Source organism: Euprymna scolopes, chromosome 21 (genome assembly GCF_053919585.1).
Source record: "Euprymna scolopes isolate OS-2025 chromosome 21, ASM5391958v1, whole genome shotgun sequence".
Lineage (NCBI taxonomy): Eukaryota > Metazoa > Mollusca > Cephalopoda > Sepiida > Sepiolidae > Euprymna > Euprymna scolopes.
In genome coordinates this window covers 19016175-19043925 of record NC_136502.1, presented here as the reverse complement: position 1 = coordinate 19043925, position 27751 = coordinate 19016175, and the positions used below count along the sequence as shown (strand labels likewise).

The following is a 27751-nucleotide window of genomic DNA, read 5'->3' as shown; positions in this document are numbered from 1 at the left end:
CATTATATCCTACTAGTATTAATATATGTTTCATCATTATTACTATCATTATATCCCGCTAGTATTAATATATGTTTCATTATTATTACTATCATTATATCCCGCTAGTATTTATATATGTTTCATCATTATTACTATCATTATATCCCGCTAGTATTAATATATGTTTCATCATTATTACTATCATTATATCCCGCTAGTATTTATATATGTTTCATCATTATTACTATCATTATATCCCGCTAGTATTTATATATGTTTCATCATTATTACTATCATTATATCTTGCTAGTATTTATATATGTTTCATCATTATTACTATCATTATATCCTACTAGTATTAATATATGTTTCATCATTATTACTATCATTATATCCCGCTAGTATTAATATATGTTTCCTCATTATTACTATCATTATATCCCGCTAGTATTAATATATGTTTCATCATTATTACTATCATTATATCCCGCTAGTATTGATAATAAAGAAATGCAACCGTATTTCGATCTGCAATAGCCTTATAATATTGAATATGGAAACCTTATTATATTCCTTTATTAGATACTAGCAGAGCTACTCGGCGTTGCCCAAAATCATGAACAACAATATAACGCCTCCGTTCAGCCTTGAAAGACAATGTGTACCCCTTGTAAGGGTGGTTGCATGTGTAATTGTGAGGCAAGGGTTGCACAATCTTCAACCACAGCTCTCCTAAATCGACACTGCTTAAGTCGAGTGGCAAGAAAAAGTCCAGGATGACTGGAAACAATGCCGAGACAAGCAGAGAGGACATACAACACCTAGGATTCCTAAATGGTCACCCATTTTAGTACTGACCAGGCTCAATGTTGCTTAACTTCGTTAATCTAACGGGAACTGATGTGTTAACGTGAGTATGCCGTACAACATGAACGACAAGGTAGAAGAGATTAAAAGTGTATGTAAAATCTTTCTTTTAAAATTTCTCTTTCTATTCATCTCTTAGTATTTCTCTTTCCCAACTCCCTCTTTTCTTACACTTTACTCAGTCCTCTCTCTATCTCTATCTCTCTCTCTCTATCTCTCTCTCTCTCTCTCTATCTATCTATCTATCTTCTTCTTCTATTATATAATTGTTGTAGACTGGTCTGGAAGAATGACGCAACTCGGTATTTAACGGAAACAAAATATATTGATCAGAAAAGCGAAAGCAAAAGTAAAGAATGTGGTTATACGTCAGTCCGACTATCAGTTAGTCTTGACTTGTGTGCTAACGCCGAAAGACATATTTGCCCGGTCTTTATAGTAATTGGGAGAGTTCATTATTATCCGTGAGGTGGGCCGCACAATAATAATAAAAACTATATTCGTTTTAATGTATTCCCATGCATTGCTAAGTATCTTGTATCACTCTTTCACAGCAGCACTAATAAAACAGATATCTGTTCGTATTTATTCCCGCATAGCAACGAGTTTCTTATCCCCCCCCTCTCTCTCTCTCTCTCTCTCTCTCTCTCTCTCTCTCTCTCTGTATCAATAATATAACTAAATCTGTATTTTTAGTCTTCCAAACGTATTCATTTATATACATAATTCTTAATTTCAAATGTATGCAACGCTTCAAACGCAGGTAATATTTCTTTTTGCTAACGCGACGCCCTGCTGATTACAGTTTCTTGAAAATCATATGGTTATCAGATCTACGGACTAACACGCTCGCAGAATTACACCATGCAGACCAGGAAAAAGAGAAGAAAAAAACAACAACAAAAAAAAAACAGACTTCAATTAACAAGGATGTTTATCATCGAAATATCTGAATTAAACAAATAAATTTGTTTATATAAAAAAATGCGTTGTTTTTAGCCTTCCAAACGTATTCATTTATATACGTGATTCTTAATTTCAAATATATGTTAACGCTTCAAATGCAGCTAATATTTCTTTAAATCTGTATTTGTTTTAATGCATTCCCTGCCAATGCCGCATATCTTGGCCTCTCCTCTCTCATCTCAGAGCAACATTCTAATGAAACAGGTACCTGTTTATATTTATTCCCGGGCAATAGCAAATTACTTGCCTTCGTCCTTCTCAATAATATAATTAAGCCTATATTTGTTTTAATGTTTTGCCAGGTAATACCGAGTATCCTCCTAGGTCAACACAACGGAAACAGATAAATGTTTATATTTATTCCCAGGTAACGTCAAGTTTCTAGTGAACGATGTTTCATCTAGAGTATTGATCACTTTTGGATTCAGTATATTTTTCTGGGCAGGTGTAATACTGTATTTTTAATGCTATCTAGAATATTGAGCACTTTTCGATTAAGCGTATACCACCAAATCTATTACTACTACTATTCTTCCGGGGTAACACTGATTTGCTTGTCTAGTAAACAACATTATACTGAAACACATTGAACCCGGGTAACACCGAGTTACTTTTCTTTTCTTCTCTGACAATAATCTCAAGAGAAATGATGTTGATGAAGGCAAAAGTCCAAAAAAGAACTTTGAGAAACATTAAATAACACACAATAAATTAGTATTTCTCAAAAAAAGGATGGAGTACTGCTGCCACATCTGGACAGGAGCTGCTAAAAACAGCCTATCCTGCCTTGACAGAGTACAAAATAGACTTCGTGGCTTGGTGGGGTAAGACCTTTTCTCTTCCCTGCAACCTCTCTCCCACAGAAGAGACGTTGCGAGCCTGTCTCTGTTTTATCGTTATTTCCATGGCAGGTGCTCGTCTGAACTCCAATCTCTGGTCCCCCCTCGCCAATCTTTCACGAAAAACACCCGACTAGCTGAAACCACTGTCAATAATTTTCCCTACTCTTTATCCGTGCCTAAATCAAAACGTAGATTCCATGAACAAAGCTTCTTTCTTAGAACTGCACGGCTGTGGAACTCTCTGCCGCTTGCCTGTCCCCCCCCCCGAATTCAATTTGGATGTCTTCAAGTCCAACACAAACAAATTCCCGATGAACCACCCCCTTAAGTAATGACACCTTATCAAATCCCCAATACTAACTATTACTACAATACTATCTCATTGATTACTGTACATACAATAACCCTCATCCCCGAGTGGCTCCTAGGCCTTGATAAATGGTGATCCCCATATAAAAAAAAAAGTCATTATAAATGCTGACCTCCCCGGACGAAATCTATCCCAGCTGATTCTCAAATAATAATATTTTTTTGCATTACATACACATTATTTGTCCGAGGCAACGTTAAATAAGAATATATAAGCCTTGTATGTGTGGGTTCGTCCGTCGAAACGACGAGGACCATATGATCATCCTGTAGGGTAGGGTGGGGAAGTATTCATCGGTGGGTACGGATTTGGCTGATAAGCCCAATCTTTGCTTGAAAAGTTCTATTGCAGTGGAAACAGGGAATCATAGTAGATATCTAGGGTTTCAAAACATTGTCCTTCTTGTCCTTTCTGCGCTTCTCTGCAGTAACCTTTTGGTAGCTTTCATATTTGCAGGCGCCGTCATGAACAGCGGCCCGCCACTTGGCTCTGTCTAAAGCTGTCTTCTCCCATGATGACGAATCAACATTAAAGGCCTTCAGTGATGCCTTCAGGGTGTCTTTAAATCGTTTTCTTTGGCCGCCATGGAAGCGCTTGCCATGTTGGAGCTCAGCAAACAGAAGCTTCTTGGCTAGTCTGTAGTCTGTCATGCGGGCTACATGACCAGCCCAGCGAAGCTGAACCTTCATCAGAATAGTGGGGATGCTTGGGAGTCCAGCACGAGTGAGGACTTTTATGTCTGGTATCCTTTCCTGCCAGCCTATGTCAAGCAGTCTCCTCAGTCTGGTGGTGTGGAAGTGATTTAATTTTCTAGCGTGTCATTCCACGCTCACATCCATAGAGTAAGGTGGTGAGTATGACAGCTTTATAGACTTTGATCTTTGTCATTATAGCTGTGTCTTGTATAGCTTATGATTTTTAGCTGGAATACAGACAAACAGACGACTTTCCTTTATATTATAAGACTAGCTATATTTATCCGAAGTTGTCCGTATGAAAGGCTTACAGGAAAATAATTTTTTAAATAGTCATGTTCAAAAAATATTAAATAGAATTTTTTTAAAATTCATTTTAATTTTCTCTTCTTTTATTTTTTATTTAGTAATCATCGATTAATATTTAAAAATAATAATTGAATGTGTATCTATATAAAGCTAGTTAAAAACGCAGATTCCATGAACAAAGCTACTTTCCCAGAACTACCTGCCTTTGGAACACTGTTCTACTGGTCTGCTTCCCGGCTGCATACAACATGGTAACCTTCAAATTCAATGTAAACAAGTTCTTATTAAGTCGTCTCCATAAATAATCACATTCTACCCAATTTACATGATTACTACGCTACTACTTTACATTCATTAACCCTTATCCTCGAGTGGCCATTGGGCCTTGATAAGTGGTGACTCCCAAGTAAAAAAATAAAAACAAGGAACATGCAAACAGACATTCTTGTTGGGTCGTCCTCTTGTACGGTTAAATTCTGACCAATTTCATCGATCGTTATCAATCATCATGGTGTTGTCTCATTGTCCACCTGAAAAATTCATTAAGTTTATCTTCAAGTGGCTTTGGGCCTTAATAAGTGGTGAATATTTAGTATATAAAACAAAGACAAATGGGATTTTGTCTGATAGTTTTATTAAACAAAAATTGGGAGTTGAGAAATCTTAAGTAAAAAAAAAAAAGTAAATTCCGATACCTTTATGCTTATCCTTACAAATATTTTTATAATTTGTTTTTGTCAAACTCGTTATGGTAGAAATAAATAAACCCTATATTTTTTTTTTTTTTTTTTACATGGGTGTCACCATTTATCAAGGCCCAGAGGCCACTCGAGGATAAGGGTTAATAGGTATACATTAGTCATTGTGATTTTAGCATAGTAAACAGTGGGAATTTTGTAACTTGGATTACTTAGGGGGACGATTCAATTAGAACTTGTTCACATTGGACTTTTTCTTTTTTTTTTTTTTCATAGGTATCAACACATTATCAAGGCCAAGAGGCCACTCAAGGATAAGGGTTAAAGAGTGTACAGTAGAAATTGGACAATATAATAATCATTAGTAATGAAAAGTTGTTAAATTTGATAACTTATATGGTTATATAATTTCTCAGATTTACGGAACTGGATTTATCGCGTTTTGAATTTGAACTCTTCCAATGTTTCTATTCCAATGTCTTATAGCTAGTGTTATCGAAGATATACTTCTGATATTAGTTTTCCTATTTACAGTTCGACCTCTATAGCAAAATGCTATGCAAGCTAAGTACTCTACTTTCCTGACACACCAGGCAGGAGAGATACTGCTCCCCGCCATTATTTGTTCACTCTATGGAGGAAGAAGAATAAAACAACTGAACATCATGTTAGAAGGCGTCGTGTGGGTGGAGGTGGGGGTTTACAAAGAGAGAATATTTCTTTGCAAGTGCTTACCTGATATATCATGGCTGGCCTTTCTTTCTGGTTCTTTCCACTCAGGAGAATCTTCGCTTGGATACGTGTTGGGGTATTGCCACGTAAGGTCTTGTTCAGATGTCTTTTCCTCGGTGTTACTCTCTTCTGATGTCAACTCTGGATTGCTCACCTGCAATTTCATAAAATGATAATTATCCTAATTTTCACTAAAACGAACAATATGCAAGTAGATGATGAAGAGGAATGGTTTTGGTTTTGTTAGAATGGTTTTGTTTGATGGCATGTCAACACTTGGGAGGCATTTAATGCCTAAACCCAATGCTTATTATCAACAATTAATTGTATAGAGATAGTTGAACAGATGAAATCTTCAGCTAGGGTTAGAGGTAAATTGTGAGTACATACGGTTTTTAAAATTAATTATTATTGTGTAAATAAACTAGCGATGGGACTTTTTCCCCCGATTCCGATACCATTAGCGATTCCATCCGAAATTCCCGATTCTGATACAATCACCGATTCTGATTCTTTGTAAATCTATAAATGTATATTGTTGTACAGTTGTTGTTGTTGTTGTTGTTGTTGTTGTCGTTTTTTTTTTTTCTTTGCCTTTTAGAATATTGTAAAAACACACATGTGAACATATTTTCAAACACAACGGAAGCTGGCACAGCGTCTCTCAATTAAGATATGGAAGCACAAAATGGATACAATTTCCAAATATACTTACTCCCTCCTGTTTTGGCTGTGCTTAATTTAAATGAAAATGAATTCTTCATTAAAAACTGCCTATACAAAATGCATAAATATAAAAACAAAAATGCATAAAAATAAAATACAGAAACAAAAAACTGGAATGTCGATTGGTCATATAAAGATAATAAGATAAGGATCGACGATCTTGGTGTTCCAAGTTTGAATCCAGTTCGTTCTACAAAAAATCACTTTCACTTTGGATGTTGGCAACGTCTCGTGGTCCCTTCCATAATCATCAGTGTCTTTCTAGAAAGAATTCTGACTAGAAAAATATCGAAGAAACCAATGCCAACAATAAAATTTTCGGATTCATACGATATGATGATGATGATGATGATGATGATGATGATGATGATGATGATGATGATGATGATTAGTTAAAAAAAAACTTCATCATTTGTAAGATGCTTTTATAAGTTAGATATAAAAGGTTTAATAATAAAAAAAGAATTGCTTTACTTCAAATTTTGAGCTATATTAAATAATACATAAGCTTCAATGTATATTTGTTTGGTAAAATCCTAAAATTTCTAATTGTGAATTATAGAACCTATATTTTAAGCAACAGGATGAGTAATGTGGGCACATTATTATTTATTTGTTTTTTGTAAATTTTACCATTTAAATGTGCCTCCAAAAAAACATACCATACACCACAAATAAAAACAGTAAAATTTAAAACTAATCCTATATTTATTGGTTATATTCGTTTGAGACGCATATTCTACTAGTTTGTTTTTTATAAAATATATAATTCATTGAATAAATGCTGAAATTGTCATCCATGATTTAAAAGAAAAAAATCGAACATTGATTTATTTACAAAGTGTCTGAAGGCATTGGCTTCCTGATCATTATGCACCGAACATTTATGTTATTGTTTTTTTTTCTTTTCCCTTTGCAAAATTCAATCATATTATACAAAGCCATAAACAAAAGAAAATTTCTTCTGAAAAACAACCAAACTAAAGATCATGAATAAATATTTGAAGATACAATAATAGACTTGAAACATAAAAACTCTTACCAAAATGACTGAACCCGAAAAGAGTTCATAGACCGTAAAACAAAACAACCAAACCAAACACAATGAATAAATATTTGCAGATATAAAGAACTTGAAGCATAAAAAATATTTACTAAAGTGACTGAACCCAAAAAGTTTTGCTATGCCGTAAAACGAAACAACCAAATATAATGAGGGTTCTTTTCATCGATAAGGTTCAGGAGAAGAGTATCAACCCCCTAAAAACCATATTGGATATGCGGGAAAGATCTACAGAAAAACAAAGACACTTTTTTTCTAACTGTTCTCTTAAAAACACAGATGGAAAGAAAAAAAATACTCATTTTTTTCTCTTCGGATTTGGATTTCTTTTTTTCTTTTTTCTTTTTTTTTAATTTATCAAAGAGTTTGCACTAAAATCATGTTTCTCTAAACCGGAAATTCACTCGGCCATGGTTAAATTTAAAATGCCTAAAATTGTCTTTGTGCACTGATGCAACGCGCATAATTCCTGCTTAAAAATAAAATTAATGGATGCAATATTTATCAACCAATGAACACTCTCCTCACTCATTTTTTAGCAAAAAAAAAAAAAGAGTGAAGTTATGCTAGGTTATAAAAACTAAACCGTATTGATTTTTGTGCATAAAATGTACGGCACCCATTTATATCCATGCAGCATTATTTCAACTCCAAATAAACCTTTGATTTCTGACTTCACACTAACTCACAAACCTACAGTCCAGCTATCTTTCATTCAGCATCCCCTTTTGTACCAAAAACCAATCGAGAATAAACATGTCTCACTAACCTATACATATACACGTACACATTTGCAGCATATACGGCATAATTACGTTGACACACCAGTTCTCGTAAGATCACCGATGTTAAGCAACGTTGAGCCTGACCAATACCGGATGGGTGACGATTTGGGAATACCAGGCGCTATATGTAGGAGGATGTCAACATTTCGCTGCAAGAGCTGTAAAAAAAAAAAAAAAAAAACTAACATCGTCATCTACGACCAGGATATACATGGGACCACTTGTGAATTGATATTAACGACAGTAACACTTCCTCCTTCGGAGAAAGTCGGTTCGATCTGCCTAGAATGAATACTGTTGGCATACATGCACATTCATCTCCACTATACTCTTCTTTAAATATTTTGCAGATTGAAATATGTTGTGTAGTGTTTTGTTTAATCAAATAATGCAGTTGTCATGTCGCATAGTCCTGCTAGAATATGAAGATCACTTGTTTTGCAGATCTGTATTAAACATATATCGTAAACATATCTACCACCAGAACAAATAATAGACAACTCGGTATTAATGTACTTACTGATCCGCGCTATTGTTTTAAATCATATTTCCAAGTTTAATTAAAGTTTTATGATATGTTTTTTTATTCAATTATAAGGTTAAAGTACAGAATAGGTACAAAACACCCTCCCCTCCACATGTTAAGAATGGCTTTTTAAATAATGTTATTATTTCAGCACGAATACAAAATAAAACAAGAGAGTAGAAAGTGAAACTTAGGTTTACTTTCAGCAGCCTCATAATCCTCATTGTCCTTTAGTCCTCACATTCCATAAGGGATGTTTCTGATAAAGGGCGTAAGAATTGCTGTTTTCTGGGTTGCATCTATTGCATTGTATCTATTGCACTTAACACTTATCCTTGGCTAGTTTTAGATTTTTAAGTAGTATTTTTTTAGCTCCTTACATCAACACAATTTATAATATTATATAATACTAGAAGATGTCCCCGGCGTTGCCCGGTATTAAACGTAACGTAAAATTCCTTTAAAAAATGAATTTAAAACAAAACAACAGAAAGAAACTGAGACATGTGCATGCGCGTATTATGTTTTTTTTTTCTAAACAGTTTACTTCTTCTAAGTAAAAAAAAAAATCAAAACCTAAGGACAGTAAGTCAAGTACGATAACCATTAGGCCAGCTTGACGCGATCTTTAAAAAGTTTTTCGAACCTATTATTGTTAATATAATGTGAACGATTCGTGCATGCGCAGTTGTGAAACAGTTGACAGAGTAAAATTCGATCACCCCCCCCTCAAGTACCATTTTTTTTCAATTTTGACCCGTTAGCAGCCCTTTTTTTCCAGATGAAAATCGATTAAAAAGTTTTCCACGTGTCTGAATACCCTACATATTGTTGACGTTGGATTTGAAGACAACGATGTTATAATCTACAGTGAAGCTGTCTTGCGGTAATGTTTTTGCGTCTCATTATATTTTAATACACTCAAGTTTTTACAAATTTTAGTTTTGGAGTTTATATGTTTAAATAAACGTTTATAATTTTTAACAATTTTATTCTTATGCTTAAAATTTTCTACTTTTTTATAATCTTCTTGTTTAAAGCAATTTGAATATTGTCCACTTTGATTTAGAAAACAATAAATTTTATAGTTTTTTGTTGTTGTTTTGTTAGTTTTTGTTTTTCTGCATTAATCTATTATTGTCTCAGGATAATTTTTCTAATGGATCACCTTGTCTAAAAATGTCATTATCACATTAAGTACATTCTCTCTTATCGATTGGATTTTAATATTTAATTCGTTTCACATATTATTTGCGTTCAGATTCTGAATTAATACCAAATTATCTCCCCTGTTTAGATTTAGCTCTTTAACTAGCAGACCAACCAATATGATTAAATATGATATTCTAATTTATGCAGATTTATAATTATAAAGCTAATACTCTATTAATTATTATATTGTATCCAATATATAATAGTGATTTCTAAAAGTTAAAATATATATATATATATATATATATATATGATTTGGGTGCTATCAACTAGAATTGAAACCAAAACATTTAGCACTCCAGCATTATTCGTTACCACCTGGGCCACCAACGTATAGATATCAAAACGCTAAAGATTAACCAATATTAACATCTAAATGTATATTTGTGCATACATAGAGAACAACTTCAAGTCGACTTATGTCTGCCAAGTTCAAATTTTTAAAAAATTTTGACCCCTTAGCAGCTTAGAGGTTTTTCCATCTCCTCAAATCCAGCACCTAGTATTCCCAAATTGTCACCATTTTGATACTAGCTTTTATTTACTAATAACCAAATCGAATTTGTTTCACATGTCCAAATCCCCTGGTCCTGGATATGACCTTAAACTATATCCAGTGATGAGGCCCCAGCTTGCAGGCTTTGGGGAGTGTGGAGCTACCCTTTAATTACCATTGCTCCCAGGTCCGCTCTGACCCGGAGTGGTAGCACCTGTTAGGGTCCCAAATATGGGTTGAATAGAAACCGACTTGAAAACAATAAATATATTTTATTAAAAACATTTTTTTCAAAGTCTTTGGATTCGGCATTAAATAACCTGAAAAAGGTTGATATGCTGTAAAACAAAAACAACCAACAACCAAATCCCCTATATACCGTTTCAAGTTTGTAGACCAAACATTGACAGAGTAGTTTTGTAGAGATCGTTCCTCAAATAGACAGACAGACAAGGTTACTTATATATATATATATATATATATATATATATATATATATATATATATATATATATATATATATAAGAGCAAATAGTTAATAAAACATGTTAAAAACACTTTGAAAAAGAGTTTAAAACATTTAATTTAAAAAGGAAACACTAAATAAGTGGATAGTCCTTAATCCACGGAGTTTCGAAGAAATACTTTCCTTCTAATCAGAGGGTAGGATTTAGCAAAATGCGAGATCGGATTTTGCTTGCAAAAGTATTTGATGAAACTGCAAGTAAGTCAAAGATCTTACTTGATAACAAAAAGTGAAGCAGAGGGAATATGGTGCAGAAAAAGATGATTTCACGTGAATGGATATTCTGGTGAAGGGTAAAATATCCAATAACGGTAAAATCCAAAAATGCCAATCCAAGAAAGTTAGTTAAATTTCCATTCGCACAAGTAAAATCCAAGGGAATCGCGTAATTGGAAGATGGTCCAAAATAATCCAAAATATTTTATATATATATATATATATATATATATATATATATATATATATATATATATATATATATATATATATATCTTAGTGATGGAACGATTTCAATATTTTTCCGATTCCGATACAATTACCGATTTATAGTAAATTCCCGATTCCGATAACATTAATGATTTCAATCCGATTCTTTATAAATCTCTAAATATTTAACTAAAAATTCTTATTTTTCCAGATTACAGTAAAAACAAATGTGCATGTTTTCTCAACGTAAAAACACACTTGTGAAGGTGATCTAAAGATTTTAGTTTTACTGATAATAAATCTTTATTATTTTATAGTTACTACCAGCAGTAGAATATTTTATTTTAAAGAAAATTAAGTAAGAATAGATAATTAAATGAATCGTTTTTGGCAATGGAAAATAGGCACAAATTTTTCTGATTCCAATACCTCCAAAAGTTCCAATTTTTTCATTTCCTCATTCCAATTCTGAATAATCATCCCAACACTAATATAATAAGAATATATTTATATTAAAATCCCTTTTTTCTATTTATTTAAAAAGAAAATGCAACTTTGTTATATATGGGCCATAGAACTACATTAACCTGCAAAAGATCTAGCTAATTTGCACATTCCTTTTAAACATTCATTTCAATTAATTCCCTCTTAGTTTTTTCGGTTTTTTTATGGGATGATCATCTTTAGATAACTATTATGTGTAATATGTAGGCGATGCAGATATTCTACATGATTTATACTTACATAATATTTATGTAAAAAGGTTATAGTAAACACAAACCTCTTTTTATATATATTTATGTATGTATATATATATTTGTTTACAAAATTTTGCCTACCAAACTCTTCTGTCAGTTTTTTATATACAGATATGAAACTTAATATATAGGGTATTCAAACCCATGCGAAACTTTATATTTGGGTTTTAGCTGGGGAAAATCGGTAGAAAAGTGTGAAAATTAAAGAAATGGAATTTGCTAAGTGATAGTCAGATGACGGCATTACGAATTTGCATGCGTTACGTAATAGTTATTGGTTCATGTTTTAATTTTTTGCTTTGAAGCAAATATGTCTTAATAGTTCAGGCATTAACGTCAACCGAAAAAGTAAATCGTAAGCTAAACGTTTTAATTTCGATTCCCGGTGGTGGCATAGAAGTCATTTTTATTTTTAAATTTTTTAAATCATTTATATATTGGGTCCAATATAATATCCATATATAATATTTTAATGGCTGAACCAAATTACCGTATGCCACATACAAATTTATTATGTCTAAACTATTATCCACCACATTATGTAACTAAAGAACGCCGTTTTATACACATTTATTCAGTATAATAAAATCCTATATTACAGCCTAGGATAAATATCACCACGATCGCCTACATATTTAGAGGAAGTAGTTACTACTTTTCTCTCTAAAAGTAAAGCCCTGATACCGCCACCAGTCTACACCAGGAACTTTATATATACATCGCCCCGTCTAACTTCATAACTGACTCATAAACTTCTACACAAACCATTAGCTTTCTTTTTTCCAGTTAAAATAATAATAATTTATCCCTTACCAAGTTCCGGCAAATCTCATTGGCTGCATGTTGTACAAATGCTTGTTTGCGAATATAACTCTTCTTTATTGAATGAGCACGCTAGACCTTATCAAACATGCATTCATTATAGCCTAAAACAAACCAATTGTGTTTTTTCATCCTTTTTTTCTAAATTTTTTCCATATACGCTACTTAGAAAATTTCCAACAACCGATCACGCGATTATTAAAGTTGAGATCCGGATTTTGTGTGCTTTTGTCTACAGCTTTACAATCCTTACTCCAGATAAAAATATGCATAAACAGAACTGCGTCTTCTAACGGTTACACGTGTTCAGCTTTATTATTACAAATAAAATGTGGATTTACTTTTACATTAGGTAGACTTCTGTTTTCATTCCTTTTCTACCAGCTACATAAACTGAACTAACATTCTTTCTTCATACCCTAGTTGAAAACACAACAAAAACACGATTCCATAAACAAAACCGGATTGCGTTCGTTCTCTAGAGGGCTTCGTTATATAGTTGAGAACTGAATTTCCACTCCCTGTTGTGTCAACTCATCTATGAATTAATAGATTATACAGAGTACTTTCTAAAACTATCTCCAGGACTGCAGTCTTTTTTTTCTTTTTTCTTTTTTTTTGCGGAGAGGTTTTGCCATCTCCTCAAATCCAGCATCTAGTATTCCCAAATGGTCACCATTCTGATACTAGCTAGGCTCTGCATCGCTTAACTTTAGTGATTAAATCATGTCTATAATATCAATATTTATCGACATATATGAAGAATGTCGTTTTGAGATTCTATGTTCAAAGTTACTTTAATTGTGAACATTAATAGCAGAGCTCCCAAAATTAAAAACAAAAGAACTCTAACTTCCTTAAATAGTTTTAGACTTTTTTAGACTTAAATATTTTTAGACTACATTTTCTGTAAATAAATACGCCTCTTTGATACACGTTGCGATGAGTGTGACAAAAGTAATGCCTCCTATTTTTAATTCCGCCAAAATCGGCCAGAGGGGATTGCAAATTGCATTGGTGTGATGACTGAACTTATGCATTCATGACCTGAAAGTTTCATCATTTTATTGCAGATATTGACGGCGTGAGACTCTATAAAAGCAACACATGTCATGGATGTGCATCATAAACAGAGATGCGTCATTCAATTCGTGGCAAAAGTGCATTGAGAATGATGGTGACTATGTAGAAAAATAAATTCTGGAGCACAAAACGTTGCTCGTTTTAATGTTATTAGTTCCGTCTATGTAGTTCTTCAACTATTTTAGTAAAAATAGAGGGGTTTAAATTTGGAACGATCTTCGTATGTTGTATTTATAAGGAATTATTTTTAATTCCATCAATTTACTTTTGATTTTGTTTTTGTTTTTTTGTTTTCGTTTTTTTTCTTGTTTCCGTATTTCAAAATAAATGAATGTTAATATAAAGTATCGATTTCATTTAAAAATGAACTTAAAATCAATAAAAAAAAATCAGATAATTATTCGATCGTGATGAATTGTTCAGTATTTATTAATTAGTAAAAGGTCGAACATAATCGACGGCGACCCTAAAGCTCTACTTTCATTAGTTACTACACGAGATGTAGGGTAAGGCTCCACTCCTTTTCCCGAATCAATCCACTTACCCTTGATCTTCATCTTATTATTCTAAGTAATTTTCAAGGAGGCATCGAGTACATTTTTTTATTCTTTGGTATGACTTAATTGAGGATTGAACTCGGTCTCCCAACTTATTAACAGACACTTTTTACCATTGTGCCAAATTGTACGATTATTTCAATAATAAATAAACAGATGTTAACATAAAGTATGTTTTAAATAAAATGGCAGATGGTGTTATGGCAGTGAAATTACTTACCCTCCTCCATTTTCATTAGAAAAACGAAATACATTTTCGAAACTCAGTGACCATCTTCACAAAAAGATAACACCCTAAAAGGTGCGAAGGAAAATGAAAATTAAGGCAGCTAGTATTTAAAGATCTGAATGTATTTTAGTATCATTTTCTGCCGAAAATTGATTTCAAAAAAGATATTTTTGTGTTTTTATTCATCGATTAAGTTTTCATTCGCATCTTTAAGATATTCTATTTATGTTTTTATTACATTTTCACCCCAAACAAGGTGCATTGCCACTTTGATGTAGGAGGCTACTATCAGGGACATAGTCTACAGAGATACTATGTGGGAAATTGGGTAGAAAGATGTTGGTTCACGTTACACTTGAACTTCTGCATGTCAGTACAGTTGGGGAAGCAGGAACCCGGAAGGGAATTCCAAAGTCTAGCTGTCCTGGGGAAGAAACTACTGGAGTAGAAGGCTCTCTTGCATCTAGGGATCTCTACTGTGAAGGGGTGTGATTTAGTTGCTTGGCGGGTTTGTCAGGAGTATTTACGTCAAGGGGGTATAAGTGCTTGCAGTTCATCGGAGCATTCACCATTAAAGTACTTGTAGAACAGGCAGAGGGATGCAACATTTCGTCGATGAGACAAAGGCTGAAGCTTAGATGACAGTTCATGACCTATCAGATTGGCGACTGTCTTTTGAACTTTGTCTTGGAGCAGCAGCTGCACCAGCCGAAATATGACAACAATACTCTATACATGGGTGAATGGTGGCCTTATACAGGTACAGGATACTTTCGGACATTAGTAGCTTTCTAGCACGGTAGAGAGAAGCTACCTTCTTTGCAGTGGTCATGGCAATGCTCTCAATGTAATTGTTCCAACACATGTCTCGTGTGAACGTTAGGCCAAGGAGTTTAAAAGATGTACTTTCAGATAAAGAGTCTTTGGCCATTGCTATTGGAGGTAGAGAAGGTTTCTTGTAATTATTGAAGGAAACAAGTTTAGTCTTGGCAGCATTGAACGTGACCATCCATTTTTGTCCCCAATCCACTACAGATTGGAGGTCGTCCTCTAGTGTTTCTGCCATTTCTTTAGATATGTGTTCATTTGTTTCCCTATCGTGTCTGGTATAGAGCGTGGTGTCATCAGCATATACGAGGGGTGTGCAATAAGTAATGCCCCTGGCCAACTTCCAGTTGTCTGATCTAGCTGAAATTTTGCATGTGCAATGATTTATATCTGTACGGGTTATGTGGCAAATTACAGCTCTGAACTAATTGTGGTTTCTGTTTTACAGGTGTTTGAACTGAGTCAGGAGTGAAATGGAGCCTGTTGAATGTTGAGCAGTGATCTGGTTTTTATATTTGAAAGGACGCACACCACAGGAGACTTTTGATGAAATGAAAGAAACATGGTGATAATGCCCCATCATATGACCTTGTAAAACGCTGGCATCGTGAATTCAAACATGGCCGGAAGTCTGTGGATACATTCCCCAAACCTGGTCGCTCCCCTTCTGCTATTGATGAGGCATCTTGGAAGATCGGCGCATTACTATTCGCCAAATAGCCCAAGATGTCAAGATTAGTACAGGGTCTGTGGAAACTATCATTAATAACCATTTGCATATGCATAAAGTGTCTGCCAGATGGATTCCCAGGTTGCTCACACCATTCCAGAAGCGAGTGCTCGAGGATGAATTTGGAGATGTGCCAAGAAGATGAGAAAGTTTTTCAAAAGACTGATTGCACAGGATGAAACCTGGGTTCATCACTATGATCCAGAGACCAAGGCTCAGTCAATGCAGTGGAAGCACTTGGAGTCACCACCCCTAAAGAAGGCAAGGGTGCAGCCCTCCGCTGGCAAGGTCATGCTCACAGTCCTCTGGGACCAGGACGGAGTAGTGATGATAGATTGGCTGGCAAAGGGTACCACAATTACAGGAGCCTATTATGCTTCACTTTTGAGGAAATTAAGGGAAGCTATCAAAATCAAGAGGCGGGGCAAGATCAGCAAAGGTACCCTCCTCCTGCAGGACAACGCTCCGGTCCACAACTCGTATGTCGCCAGATCAGAAGTACAGGCGTGTGGTTATGAAATCCTCCCCCATCCTCCCTACTCTCCTGACCTTGCACCCTCTGACTTTCACCTCTTCCCAGCCATGAAGTTGTTTTTGAAAGGAAAGCGTTTCCCAGATGATGCAGCCTTGATTTCTGAAGTCACGTCGTAGTTGGAGGACCAACCTGGGGTGTTCTACAAAAGCAGTCTCCAGAGCTCCATCAAACAATGGGAGAAATGCATAAATCTGGGTGGTTCCTATGTAGAGAAAAACTAATAACTGTGCCAAGTTTCGTTGCTCTACTGCAATGGGAAGTGCATCAGGGGCATTACTTATTGCACGCCCCTCGTATACCCATCTCACAGACAATTTTGTCAGGGAGCTCATTTATGAGTATTAAGAATAATAGAGGTCTAAGGATAGACCCTTAAGGCACTCTCGCATTTATATCATATTGTTCATATGTAAAACTATCGAGGACAACCTGGATTTTTCTCTTATCTAAGAAGGATTTAATTATGTTAAGTATTCTTCCAGTGATACCGTATGATTGGATTTTCCTAAGAAGACCTTCATGCCATACCCTGTCAAAAGCCTTAGATATATCTAGAGCTACTGCTTTAACCTCCCCTGCTTTGTCCAGTGAATGGTATATACGTTCAGAGATTATAGTTAATAGTTAGGATGTCTGCTGTGGAACGGGCTTGTCTAAATCGATATTGTTGATCAGTCAAAAGTTTAGCATCTGTAATGTAATGGACTAGAGCTTGGTTAATTATGGACTCAAATATTTTGATGAAAAGTGGGAGAAGGCTAATGGGGCGATAATTTACTGGGTCAGTTCTTTCGCCAGAATTCTTGAAAACTGGTACCACAGAAGCAGTTTTCCAGTAGGCAGGAAAGTAAGATTCATTAAGGCATTTGTTGTAAAGTTTGGAGAGAACTGGAGCTACTTCGGCGGAGCACTTTTTTAATAGCACAGATGGAATGAGATCAGGTCCACATGCTTTTTAAGTGTTAAGATTTTTTATGATAGCATGCACCTGAGAAGGGGTGATGTTCAGATCATCTAGTGTGCCCTCTGTCCACAAAGAAAAGTCTAGGAGGAGTTGGTTAGCAGAGTCCAGTGTGGAGTTGGAGGCAAACCGATTGGCAAGCATGTTAGCCTTCTCGGTTGCTGAGCAAACAACCTCATGATTGTTGGATAGTATGGGAATTCTTGATTGCCCATTATTTACTTCACTGATTTTCCAGAAGTCTCAGGTTCCTAATTTCTATGTTATTTTATTTTATTTTATTTTATTTTTGTACAGAAGTGGAGAGGATCACTGAGTTTCACAAGACGTACTTCGTCCTTAAAATTAAGTGTGTGTAAAGTAATTCAAATGATTTAAAAGATTGTTTAAATAGAATTAATACGTTATATTAACATTAATTTAATTAATAAATATTTAACATTTCGAAAAGATCGAATAATTCTGATGTTTTACTGTAAAAAACTTAAATATCTTTAAAACTTTAAATACTAGTTGCACTGAAAAAACTTTCATTTCATTTGCATATTAAAGACGTTATTTCTTTGTAAAGGTTTCGACTATGATACATTTCGTTCTTAAAATGTAAAAATGATAAAGTCTTTTTAACGAAATAAATACTGTATATATAAACATTTCATTTATCGATTAAAGAATACAGAAAATGTTCAATGAAATCACAATGTCAAGTGGTTAACGACGCAGACTGACGACTTGGGTGTTTCAAGTTCGAATCCAGTTCGTTCCACAAAAAAATCACTTTCACTTAGAATGGTGAAAACCTTCTCGTGGTCCCTCTCGTAGTATTTGATCTTTCTAGAAAGTATTCTGATTAAAAAATATCGGGGAAGCCAATGCTAACTAATGCTTCGGATTCATACAATATGAAAATGATTAAAATCGGATAATTAACACATTTTAATGGATTTTATCAATCACTTATTTGTTGATTTAAAAACGAATTCAATTCCACTTTTGATGTCCGTCCCTATGTTTATGTCATTAATAATTTTATAATCAGTGTTTGTCACCAGGATTGGACTTAAGTGTGACGAGTGGGTAGAAAAAAAAAACAAATTTGAGAATTCTTTTCTTTCACTAATACTAATAAATGCATTGCGGGTTAATTTTTTGGGTACATCTTTGTTAACTCTATTTCGCATTGTACTTACCTCAGTTCAACATTTGACCTAATCATGCAATAAAATGTTGATTCAAGCCAATTTCTTTATTACACAAAAAGACCAGGACTACTCACAAAATTCTTTGAAATGGTTTTCCTAAAAAGATTTCCTACAAATTCCCCCCTCTCCCTCTCTCTCTCTCTCTCTCTCCCTCCCGCTCTCTCTCCCCCTCCCTCTCTCACCCTCCCGCTCACTCTCTCCACAGACATATTTATATATATATAAAAGTGAAAGTGTCTGTGTGTCTGTCTGTCTGTCTGTGTGCTGTGTACATTTCCCTACGCTATAACTCTGTCAATTTTTACTCTACAGATTCGAAATTTGATATACAGGGTACTGAGATTTAGGAAAATCTTTTTGATCGGTTTTCGGCCAGAAATTTGGCTCAAGGTTCAACGATTTGACCTTTGAGAACTCTACCAAACTCCTCCGGCAATTTTGGATCTAAACACTTGAAATTTTAGATATAGGTTCCTTGGACATGGATCTAACTTAATAACTTGATTTGAGCCCAAAATAATAAATTTTAAGGGGTCATAATAAGAGTCAAAGTTAAAAAAAAATGACCGTTTTTTTTTGTTTGTTTGTTTTTTTGCTCAGCATACACCTCCAAACACTCGGGCAACGCCGGGCACACATGCTAGTATATATATATATATATATATATATATATATATATATATATATATATATATATATATATATATAAGTGAAAGTGTCTGTCTGTCTGTGTACATTTCCCTACACAATATCTCTGTCAATTTTCGGTCTACAGACTTGAAATTTGATATACAGGGTACTGAGATTTGGGGAAATCTTTGTAATCGGTTTTTGGCCAGAAATTTGGTTGTTAAGGGGTTCAAAGTTCAACGATTTGACTTACTTGCAGTTTTATAAAATACTTTTGTATGCAAAATCCGATCCTGCATTTTGCTAATTCTTTCCCTCTGATGAGAAGGAAAGTATTTCTTCGAAACTCTGCGGATTAAGGACTATCCACTTATTAAGTGTTTCCTTTTCAGATTAAATATGTTTTCAACTCTTTTTCAAAGTGTTTTTTAACATGTTTTATTAACTATTTGCTCTTATTATAAGCTCTATCTCCTATTTGGTTTTATTGAGCTTTTACATCTGGTTGAGATTACTTTATAAATATTAATCTTTAAATTTATAATATACTTTAGTTTTACCATCTTTGATCAGTTTGGTAAATTTAATTGTAATTTTCATTTCATTCATTATATATATATATATTTGGTAAATTTAATTGTAATTTTTATTTTTATTATATATATATATATATATATATATATATATATATATATATATATATATATATATATATATCTTGTGTGTATTTAGGCAGCATTTTATCATTTAGATAAGTATTGTTAAAAAGCACGGAGTGATTTTGCTTATTGAAATTTTTTTGTAATTGTTCAATTTTTCGAATTGTTCTTATTTCTCGATTTTCTTGCACAGATTCAACCGAGAAAGAGCAACGACAATTCCACAAATTGAAAAATTGAACAATACAAAAAACCTCATTAAGCAAAAACACTCCGTGCTATGCAACAATGTATATATATATATATATATATATATATATATATATATATATATATATATATATATATATATATATATATATATAATTCTAAAAATGTAATTATCCAATGACACGTGTTTCGTCGTCTACGACTCATCAGAGTGGCTATATATATATATATATATATATATATATATATATATAAGTGAAAATGTCTGTCTGTCTGTCTGTCTGTCTGTGTACATTTCCCTACTCAATAACTCTATCAATTTTCGGTCTACAGACTCGAGATTGGGTATTGAGATTTGAGATCTTTCTGATCGTTTTTTGGCCAGAAATTTGGCTGTCAAGGGGTCAAAGTTCAACGATTTGACCTTTGAGAACTCTACCAAACTCCTCCGTCAATTTTCTGTCCAAACAATTGAAAATTTAGATGTAGATTCCTTGGACATGGATCTAACTTAATAACTTGATTTGAGCCCAAAACAATAAATTTTAAGGGGTCAAAATTGGGGTCAAAGTTTTTAAAAAAATTGACTCTGCAGTCTTTACCAAATTATTCAGCCAATTTTTTGTCTAATATTTGAAATTTAACATAAAGTGTATTCTGATCTAGGGCTAGCGTTTTAATCGGGTTTTTTTTCTGAAAATTTGACTTTCAAGGGGTCTAAGTTCAAAATATTTTTACCTTTACTCTAACAAACTATTATGCCAATTTTGGGTCTAAACATTTGAAATTTGTACATAAAGGGTATTCAGACATGCAGCTAGCTTTTTAATCAGTTTTTGGGCGAAAATTTGGCTGGCAAGAGGTCAAAGTTGGCAGAGTTGACCTTCGCAAACTCTACCAAACTCCTCCGTCAATTTTGGGTCTAAACACTTGACATTATAGTTGTAGATTACTTGGACATGGATCAAGCATCTTAACTTGATTTGAGCTCAAAACAATAAATATTAAGGGGTCAAAATTAAAAAAAATTCGACCTCGGCGGTCTCTACCAACTTTTCTCTATGATAGTCAGGGAAACCTATTATATAGAAAGGCATTTCCGTACATATTCACACTTTTTAATATAAAGTTATGAACAGTACATAGGACCCAAGCAAAGCCAGGCTGAACTGCTAGTATATATATATATATAACTGGGGTAACTCTTTCCGAAATCTTTACATTTTCCCTAATGTTTTCTTTCTTTATCCTTTCATACACATGGCATGTGTATGTGTGTGCGCATTATGTACGCATATTTGTATGTATTTGTGCGAGTGTATGTGTACACGTACCTGAAAGTGTATATACAGGTCAGTATATGTATATACATGTATATGTATGTGTATGTGTATATATATATATATATGTATGTATATTTGGATATATGTGTATGTGTGCGAATATATGTGTGTATGTTTCCAATACACATTTTCTTTAAGAGTTAATTTTCTTCATATTACTGTATATGTATATGTGTATATATGTGTATGTATTTCTCGCACACCTATACTTCTTTTCCCGTCACTCTCTTCTCCTCTTCCTCTCTCTCTCTCTCTCTCTCTCTCTCTCTCTCTCTCTCTCTCCCTACATTCGCTTATGTAAACTTATGTATATATGTACAGCTGTCTCTACGTGTAAATGTATGCGCAAGCATTTATGTATGTACATGTATGCCTGTTAGTATATGTATGTGTGTATATATGCATGCATTTATGTATGCATATGTGCATATATATATATATATGTATATATTTGTAAATGTGAGTATTTGTTTGTATACGTATGTATATGTACATATTAATATACGAATTAATAAAAAGTAGCGTTTCGTTTTTGTCTTAAAACGGTTGAATTTAGAAACGACGTTTTCGTTCTTTTTCGAACGAGAAATAGCCGTTAAATTACAAATGAGCATCATAGCGTTTCTCCTCATAACGTCTTATATCCTTTGAATTCTTATTCTCTCTTAGAATAAATAATATCGTTAGAATTCAAAAAATTAGACAGTTAAAACGCGTTTCTCATTTTTATTTACTGTTTAATTTCTAATTTTTCGTTTGTATGTGTATGTGTACTGTGTGCATGTGTGTATGTGCGTACTTATATGTTTATATATTTAAGACGCTTACTTTTTTTTTTTTAAATTTATGTCGGTGGACTGAGTTTAAATTTTGACTATCCGTCGCTGAGTTTATTTGTGAAAAAATGTGTGAATTTGTTTATATCATCGTCAGTTACTATTCCAAAAGTGTCTGTCTCAACAAAACTTTTTATTTAAAAAAAAAAAAGCGGGAGACCAGAACCCGCATTAAGCTGGTCTGCAGTTTGACTTGTTGCTGGCTATCTTGCTCTTGCTTGTTGCTGGATGTCAACATTTTGAACCGAGAGAGAGATTTAGCTGTCGTACAAAGCTAAAACTCTGTAACATCATCTTTGTATAGATACTCTCTCAGGTATTTATTTGTCTATTATAAAAAAAAGAAAAAAGAAAAAAAGTCCTGTTGCGATAAAAAAAGCTGTGACGTGTGTACGCCTGTAATGCTGGATGCATGTAACAATTATTCTGCCATCATTATTTGTATCTATGTATGTGTATGTATATTTATATATGTATGTGTGTGTATATTTATATATGTACATGTGAGTTTATATGTATTTATATCTATGTGTAATATGTATGTATATGTGTCTATGTGTATATATGTTTGTGCGTGTACATATATACATTTATAAATGTTTGTATGCATGTATGTGTGTATATGCATGTATGTGTATGTATGCAGGTGTGTATGTATATGTATTTGTATGTGTGCATGTATGTGTGTATGTGTATTAATGCATATATATGGATGTGTATGTATATGTAGGTAAGTGTATGTATATATATGTGCATATGTGTACGTATATGTATGTGTAAGTATATGTGTGTATGTATTTGTATATGTGGATGTATATGTATGAATGTGGGTATGTATATGTATGTTTGTGTATTATGCATTGTGTATGTACATGGGTATATATGAGCGTATGCTAATAGACTTGTATGTATGTATGTATGCATGTATACATTTATATGTATGTATACCAATGACCGTCTTGTTTATGTTTGCATGTGTGTGTGTATGTATATGTATGTGTGCGTATTGTGTATTGTGTATGTACGCATGTATATGTGTGTGTGAGTGTTATATATGTATGTATAACAATGACCGTCTTTAGTGTCATGTCTGCTTGAGCATGTGAATTCGCTGGCAGGACTATATGTCATTTTTCAGGCTCATGAACTTTCAGTGTCTCAGGGAGTGGCACTCGTCTGACAAGACGTTGCAATCATCATATATTTAAGACTGACGTGGCACCTTCTCATTGGCTATACCTCCTTCTCCTCCTCCTTCTTCTCCTCCTCCTCTACCTTCCTTCCTTTCCCATTCCCCTTTTCCCCGTGCATCCTCATACTTTCACTACACCGATGAAGACTGAAGGATCGGTCGAAAATTATGTACTTATAAAAAAAGTTTTTTAATTTTTTTTCATAATATTATTTTGTATTCCTGCACGTCACCAATTGAAAACGAATAAAGAAAAGTTATAAGCTTTTATACTTTTCGTATTCTTTTTTATTCATATATATATATATATATAGAGAGAGAGAGCCAAATTGAATATTGAAATGCTAATATCTTTGGTTCTGTTGGACGAAACTACATGAAAGTTTGCAGGCTTTTTGAAGATTATAATACTATTGTCTAGCTTTAATTTAAACCTACATCACTTCCGGTTTGGTGGTGGTCGTAGCAGCAAAGACGTCACGTTTTCCCCCGTTCTTTTCCACCTTCGGTGTACAGGTTCGAGCCTGCTTTCCTACTACCACTTTTTTTTCTGCTCAACACACACCTGCAAACACCCGGGCAACGCCGGGCACCCATGCTAGTATACTTATAATTTCAACATGTCATTTGTCTTCATGATAATTTGAATTTCATTTTATTATTATATCATTATAAAAATTTTATTTCATTTTATTATCATACTAGCAGGGAGACCCGACGTTGCCCGAGATTGAATGATGATCAACAAATTTTTCACACTGCTATATTTTTATTGTCATTGAAATCCGTGAAATCGCCCGGGTGGAAGCTTCACATGGCTCCATGCAGTAACTTAGTCCAAAATATATGTTATTCTACATTGCACTCTTGAGAATCTACTGTTTCTTTTATAAAATTATTTTATATAAACTTCTTTCTAGTTAACGAAAAAAAAACATTAAGAAATTTGCGTGCGGGATTTGAACCTACTGACCACATCATGCAAAAAAAAAAAAAAAAAAAAAAAAAAAAACACGTAAATTTTCAAGTCTCATAAAATTTTTTTGCAGTCAAAGAAAAAGTTAAGAAATTTACGTACGGAGTTTGAACCTACACATCATGCAAAAAAAAAAAAACACACGCTATCAACTTACCCACAGTAGAATTTTTACAGCCCATTGTTCTATCATTGTTGCTAAGCGACGACATGGAAAAATGGCTTACCGATTCGATTATCGATTATCGGTAATTATCGGGGTATTCTGAGACAAAATTTAACTAAGATCACTCCCTGACTTATACACTAAAGTTCTGTAAATTTCAAAGAAAATCTGTTCAGCCGTTTCGGAGTCTATAAGGAACGAACTCTCACACACACAGGCATTTATATAATTGTAGAGATAATTATAAAAATTTGAACTTCATTTTATTCTCAACATTATGACAATATAAACTCTATTTTATTCATATCGTCATGATAGTTTATTTCTAAATATATATATTTTTTTAAGTCAGTGATGTTCCATCCTTTGAAGCAGAATTTACCTTTTAATGGTTTAATCTTATTTCATTTTCGATGTCTCTGCTTGGGTGATATTATTTTCATATTAGAAAATAATTAAAATAGTAGCTTGTATGCAACAAATCGTATCCAATAAAATATTTACAATATATATATATAAGGATTTATATCCGATAAATTAAACAAACTTTAGTTGATTCACTGTTCTCGAAATAACACACACACACACACACACACACACACACACATCTTATCTTCTCATTTTGCTATCTCTTTCTCTATCTCTCACGCACACACACACATATGCACGGTCATGCCCTTTCTTTCACACATACTCACATATGCATGCGCTCTTTTTTCTCTCTTTCACACACACGCATACACACACACACACACACACAAATATCATCATATCGTTTCTACATGTTGATAGAAATCGCACGCACATACATAAAAATATACACACACATGCTTCCGATTGTTTTACTGTTCTCCTACTTTGTAAGACACACATATTACTATAGTTTCCGCCTCTCTATCGTCTTCTCACATATATGAAATAAAAAGAAAACATTTTATTTATTGTGCAGTACCGTTTAAAACTCACGTAAAACTATACACTGCCGTACACACAAACACACACACACACACAAACACATGCACACACGCACGCACACATACGTCCGCAACACGTACACACATCGTTGGAAATAAGTCATACAGTACACTATCCACTATGACGACGAAATTCCTGCAGCTACATACCTAGAAAATGGGGATATTAAGCCTGACTTACTGATACTGGACAACAGGTAGAAAGTGACAACCCTAGTTGAAGTCAGCGTCCCTAATGATGCTGGCCTTAACAGAGCAGAGAGTGAAAAAATAACAAGATACCAAGGACTTATTTACGACATGAAAAGAAACTGAAATCTTAAGAAGGTGTCAATCTAGCCAGTCATTATAGGAGCAACCGGGCTAATGAAAAAGAATTTCAAAAACTATCTGACGAATATACCCGGTGAACCAAGTGCAAAAGAAATACAAACAATATCACTTGAAGGGGCGGTTAGAATCTTAAAAAGATCTCTCGGTTGGAGTAACTAAACTAATAGGAGAATGTTTGGCATCCGGTAGAATACTCCATCCCCAGCAAAAACAAGGTGATAAGAAAATTAAGATTTAAAAGAGTATAAAATAGATTTTAGGTCTACTTTTGACAACCTCATAACTGTCACTTCCCTTATGTCTTTTAGTTTTTCCATTTCATGAACGATGTTTCTGACAAAAGGGGAAGAATTACTGTTTTCTAGGTCGGAATCTATTCACCTAAAACTTATCGTTGGCTATATATATATTTTTTTTTTTTTTGCCTTGAAGTAGTCTACTTTTTTAAGATCCTTACACCAAGTGGCTTCATGCCTTGTCTGGAGCGATCTTTTATTTAAAAAAATACATACATTTGCAGATACATGTAAATTATCACACACATACGCATACAAAGATATACTCTCGCACACAAACTAATACACGCATACATACACCCAAACAAATATACACCAGCATACACACAAATCTACACTCGTACACACCCGCATTATTACTTTTTTATGTTCTTGGGTTCACCCATACACGTGTCTGATTATACTCTCTTTCTCTTTCAAGCCTTACTCTCCTCTTTCTTCGCTGTTCTCTATATCTCCAACACACACACACACACACACACACACACACACACACACACACACACACACACACACACACACACACACATGAACAGCAGCACTCACACATATTAAACACCTACACAAACACATAAATAATGCACCGTATACTTTCCCATAAATTATCTTACCTTTTTAATCCTCAATTTCTCTCTCTCTCTCTCTCTTTCTTTCTCTCTTTCTCCAACCCATTCTCTCTTTCCCTATTCCTTTTTATCTACCCGCTTAATCCGTGTCTCTTGTCTTCCTCTTTCTCCATCTATCCTTCGCTTTTATTCTTTCTTCTCTCCCTCCCTTTCATTCTCCCTTGTCCTCTGCCTCTTTATCGTCCTTTTTGCTTAATTCGTTCCCTTTTCCTCCCTCTCTCCCCATTTCCTTTTTCCCTCTTTCTTCATAGTTTTACTTCTTTCTTCTCTTTTTCTTCTGCTCCATCCCTCTCTTCCATTTTTCCTTTTTATCTCCCCCTCTCTTAATCCGCCTCTCTTCTCTCCCTCTTTTGTGCTGTCGTTTTCTCTCTTCGCTCTTTCTTCTCTTTCTTTCTTATCTCCCTCTCAATTCTTCTCCTTTGCCCTTTATCTCTTCGCTCCCCTTTTTCTTAATTACTTTCTCTTCTTTTATTTCGTCCTCCCTCTCTTCATCTTCCACCCCCTTTCCCCCTCTCCCTATCTTCCCTCTTTCTTCTCTTTCTTTCTCGCTCCCTCCTTCTTTCTTCTTCCTTTCCCTCTTTATC

General features: G+C 34.0%; 1 protein-coding gene across 1 annotated transcript in view; it reads right to left on the bottom strand.

Moving 5' to 3' along the window:
• Nucleotides 1-4980: 4980 nt before the first annotated feature.
• The window catches only part of LOC145242039 (protocadherin gamma-A3-like), a 180580-nt gene continuing 157809 nt past the window's right edge, over nt 4981-27751 (bottom strand). Inside the window, exon 3 of the mRNA XM_080104934.1 lies at nt 4981-5615. Coding sequence (XP_079961060.1) covers nt 5430-5615 — 186 coding nt within the window. The 3' untranslated portion in view covers nt 4981-5429. The remainder of the gene's footprint in view (nt 5616-27751) is intronic.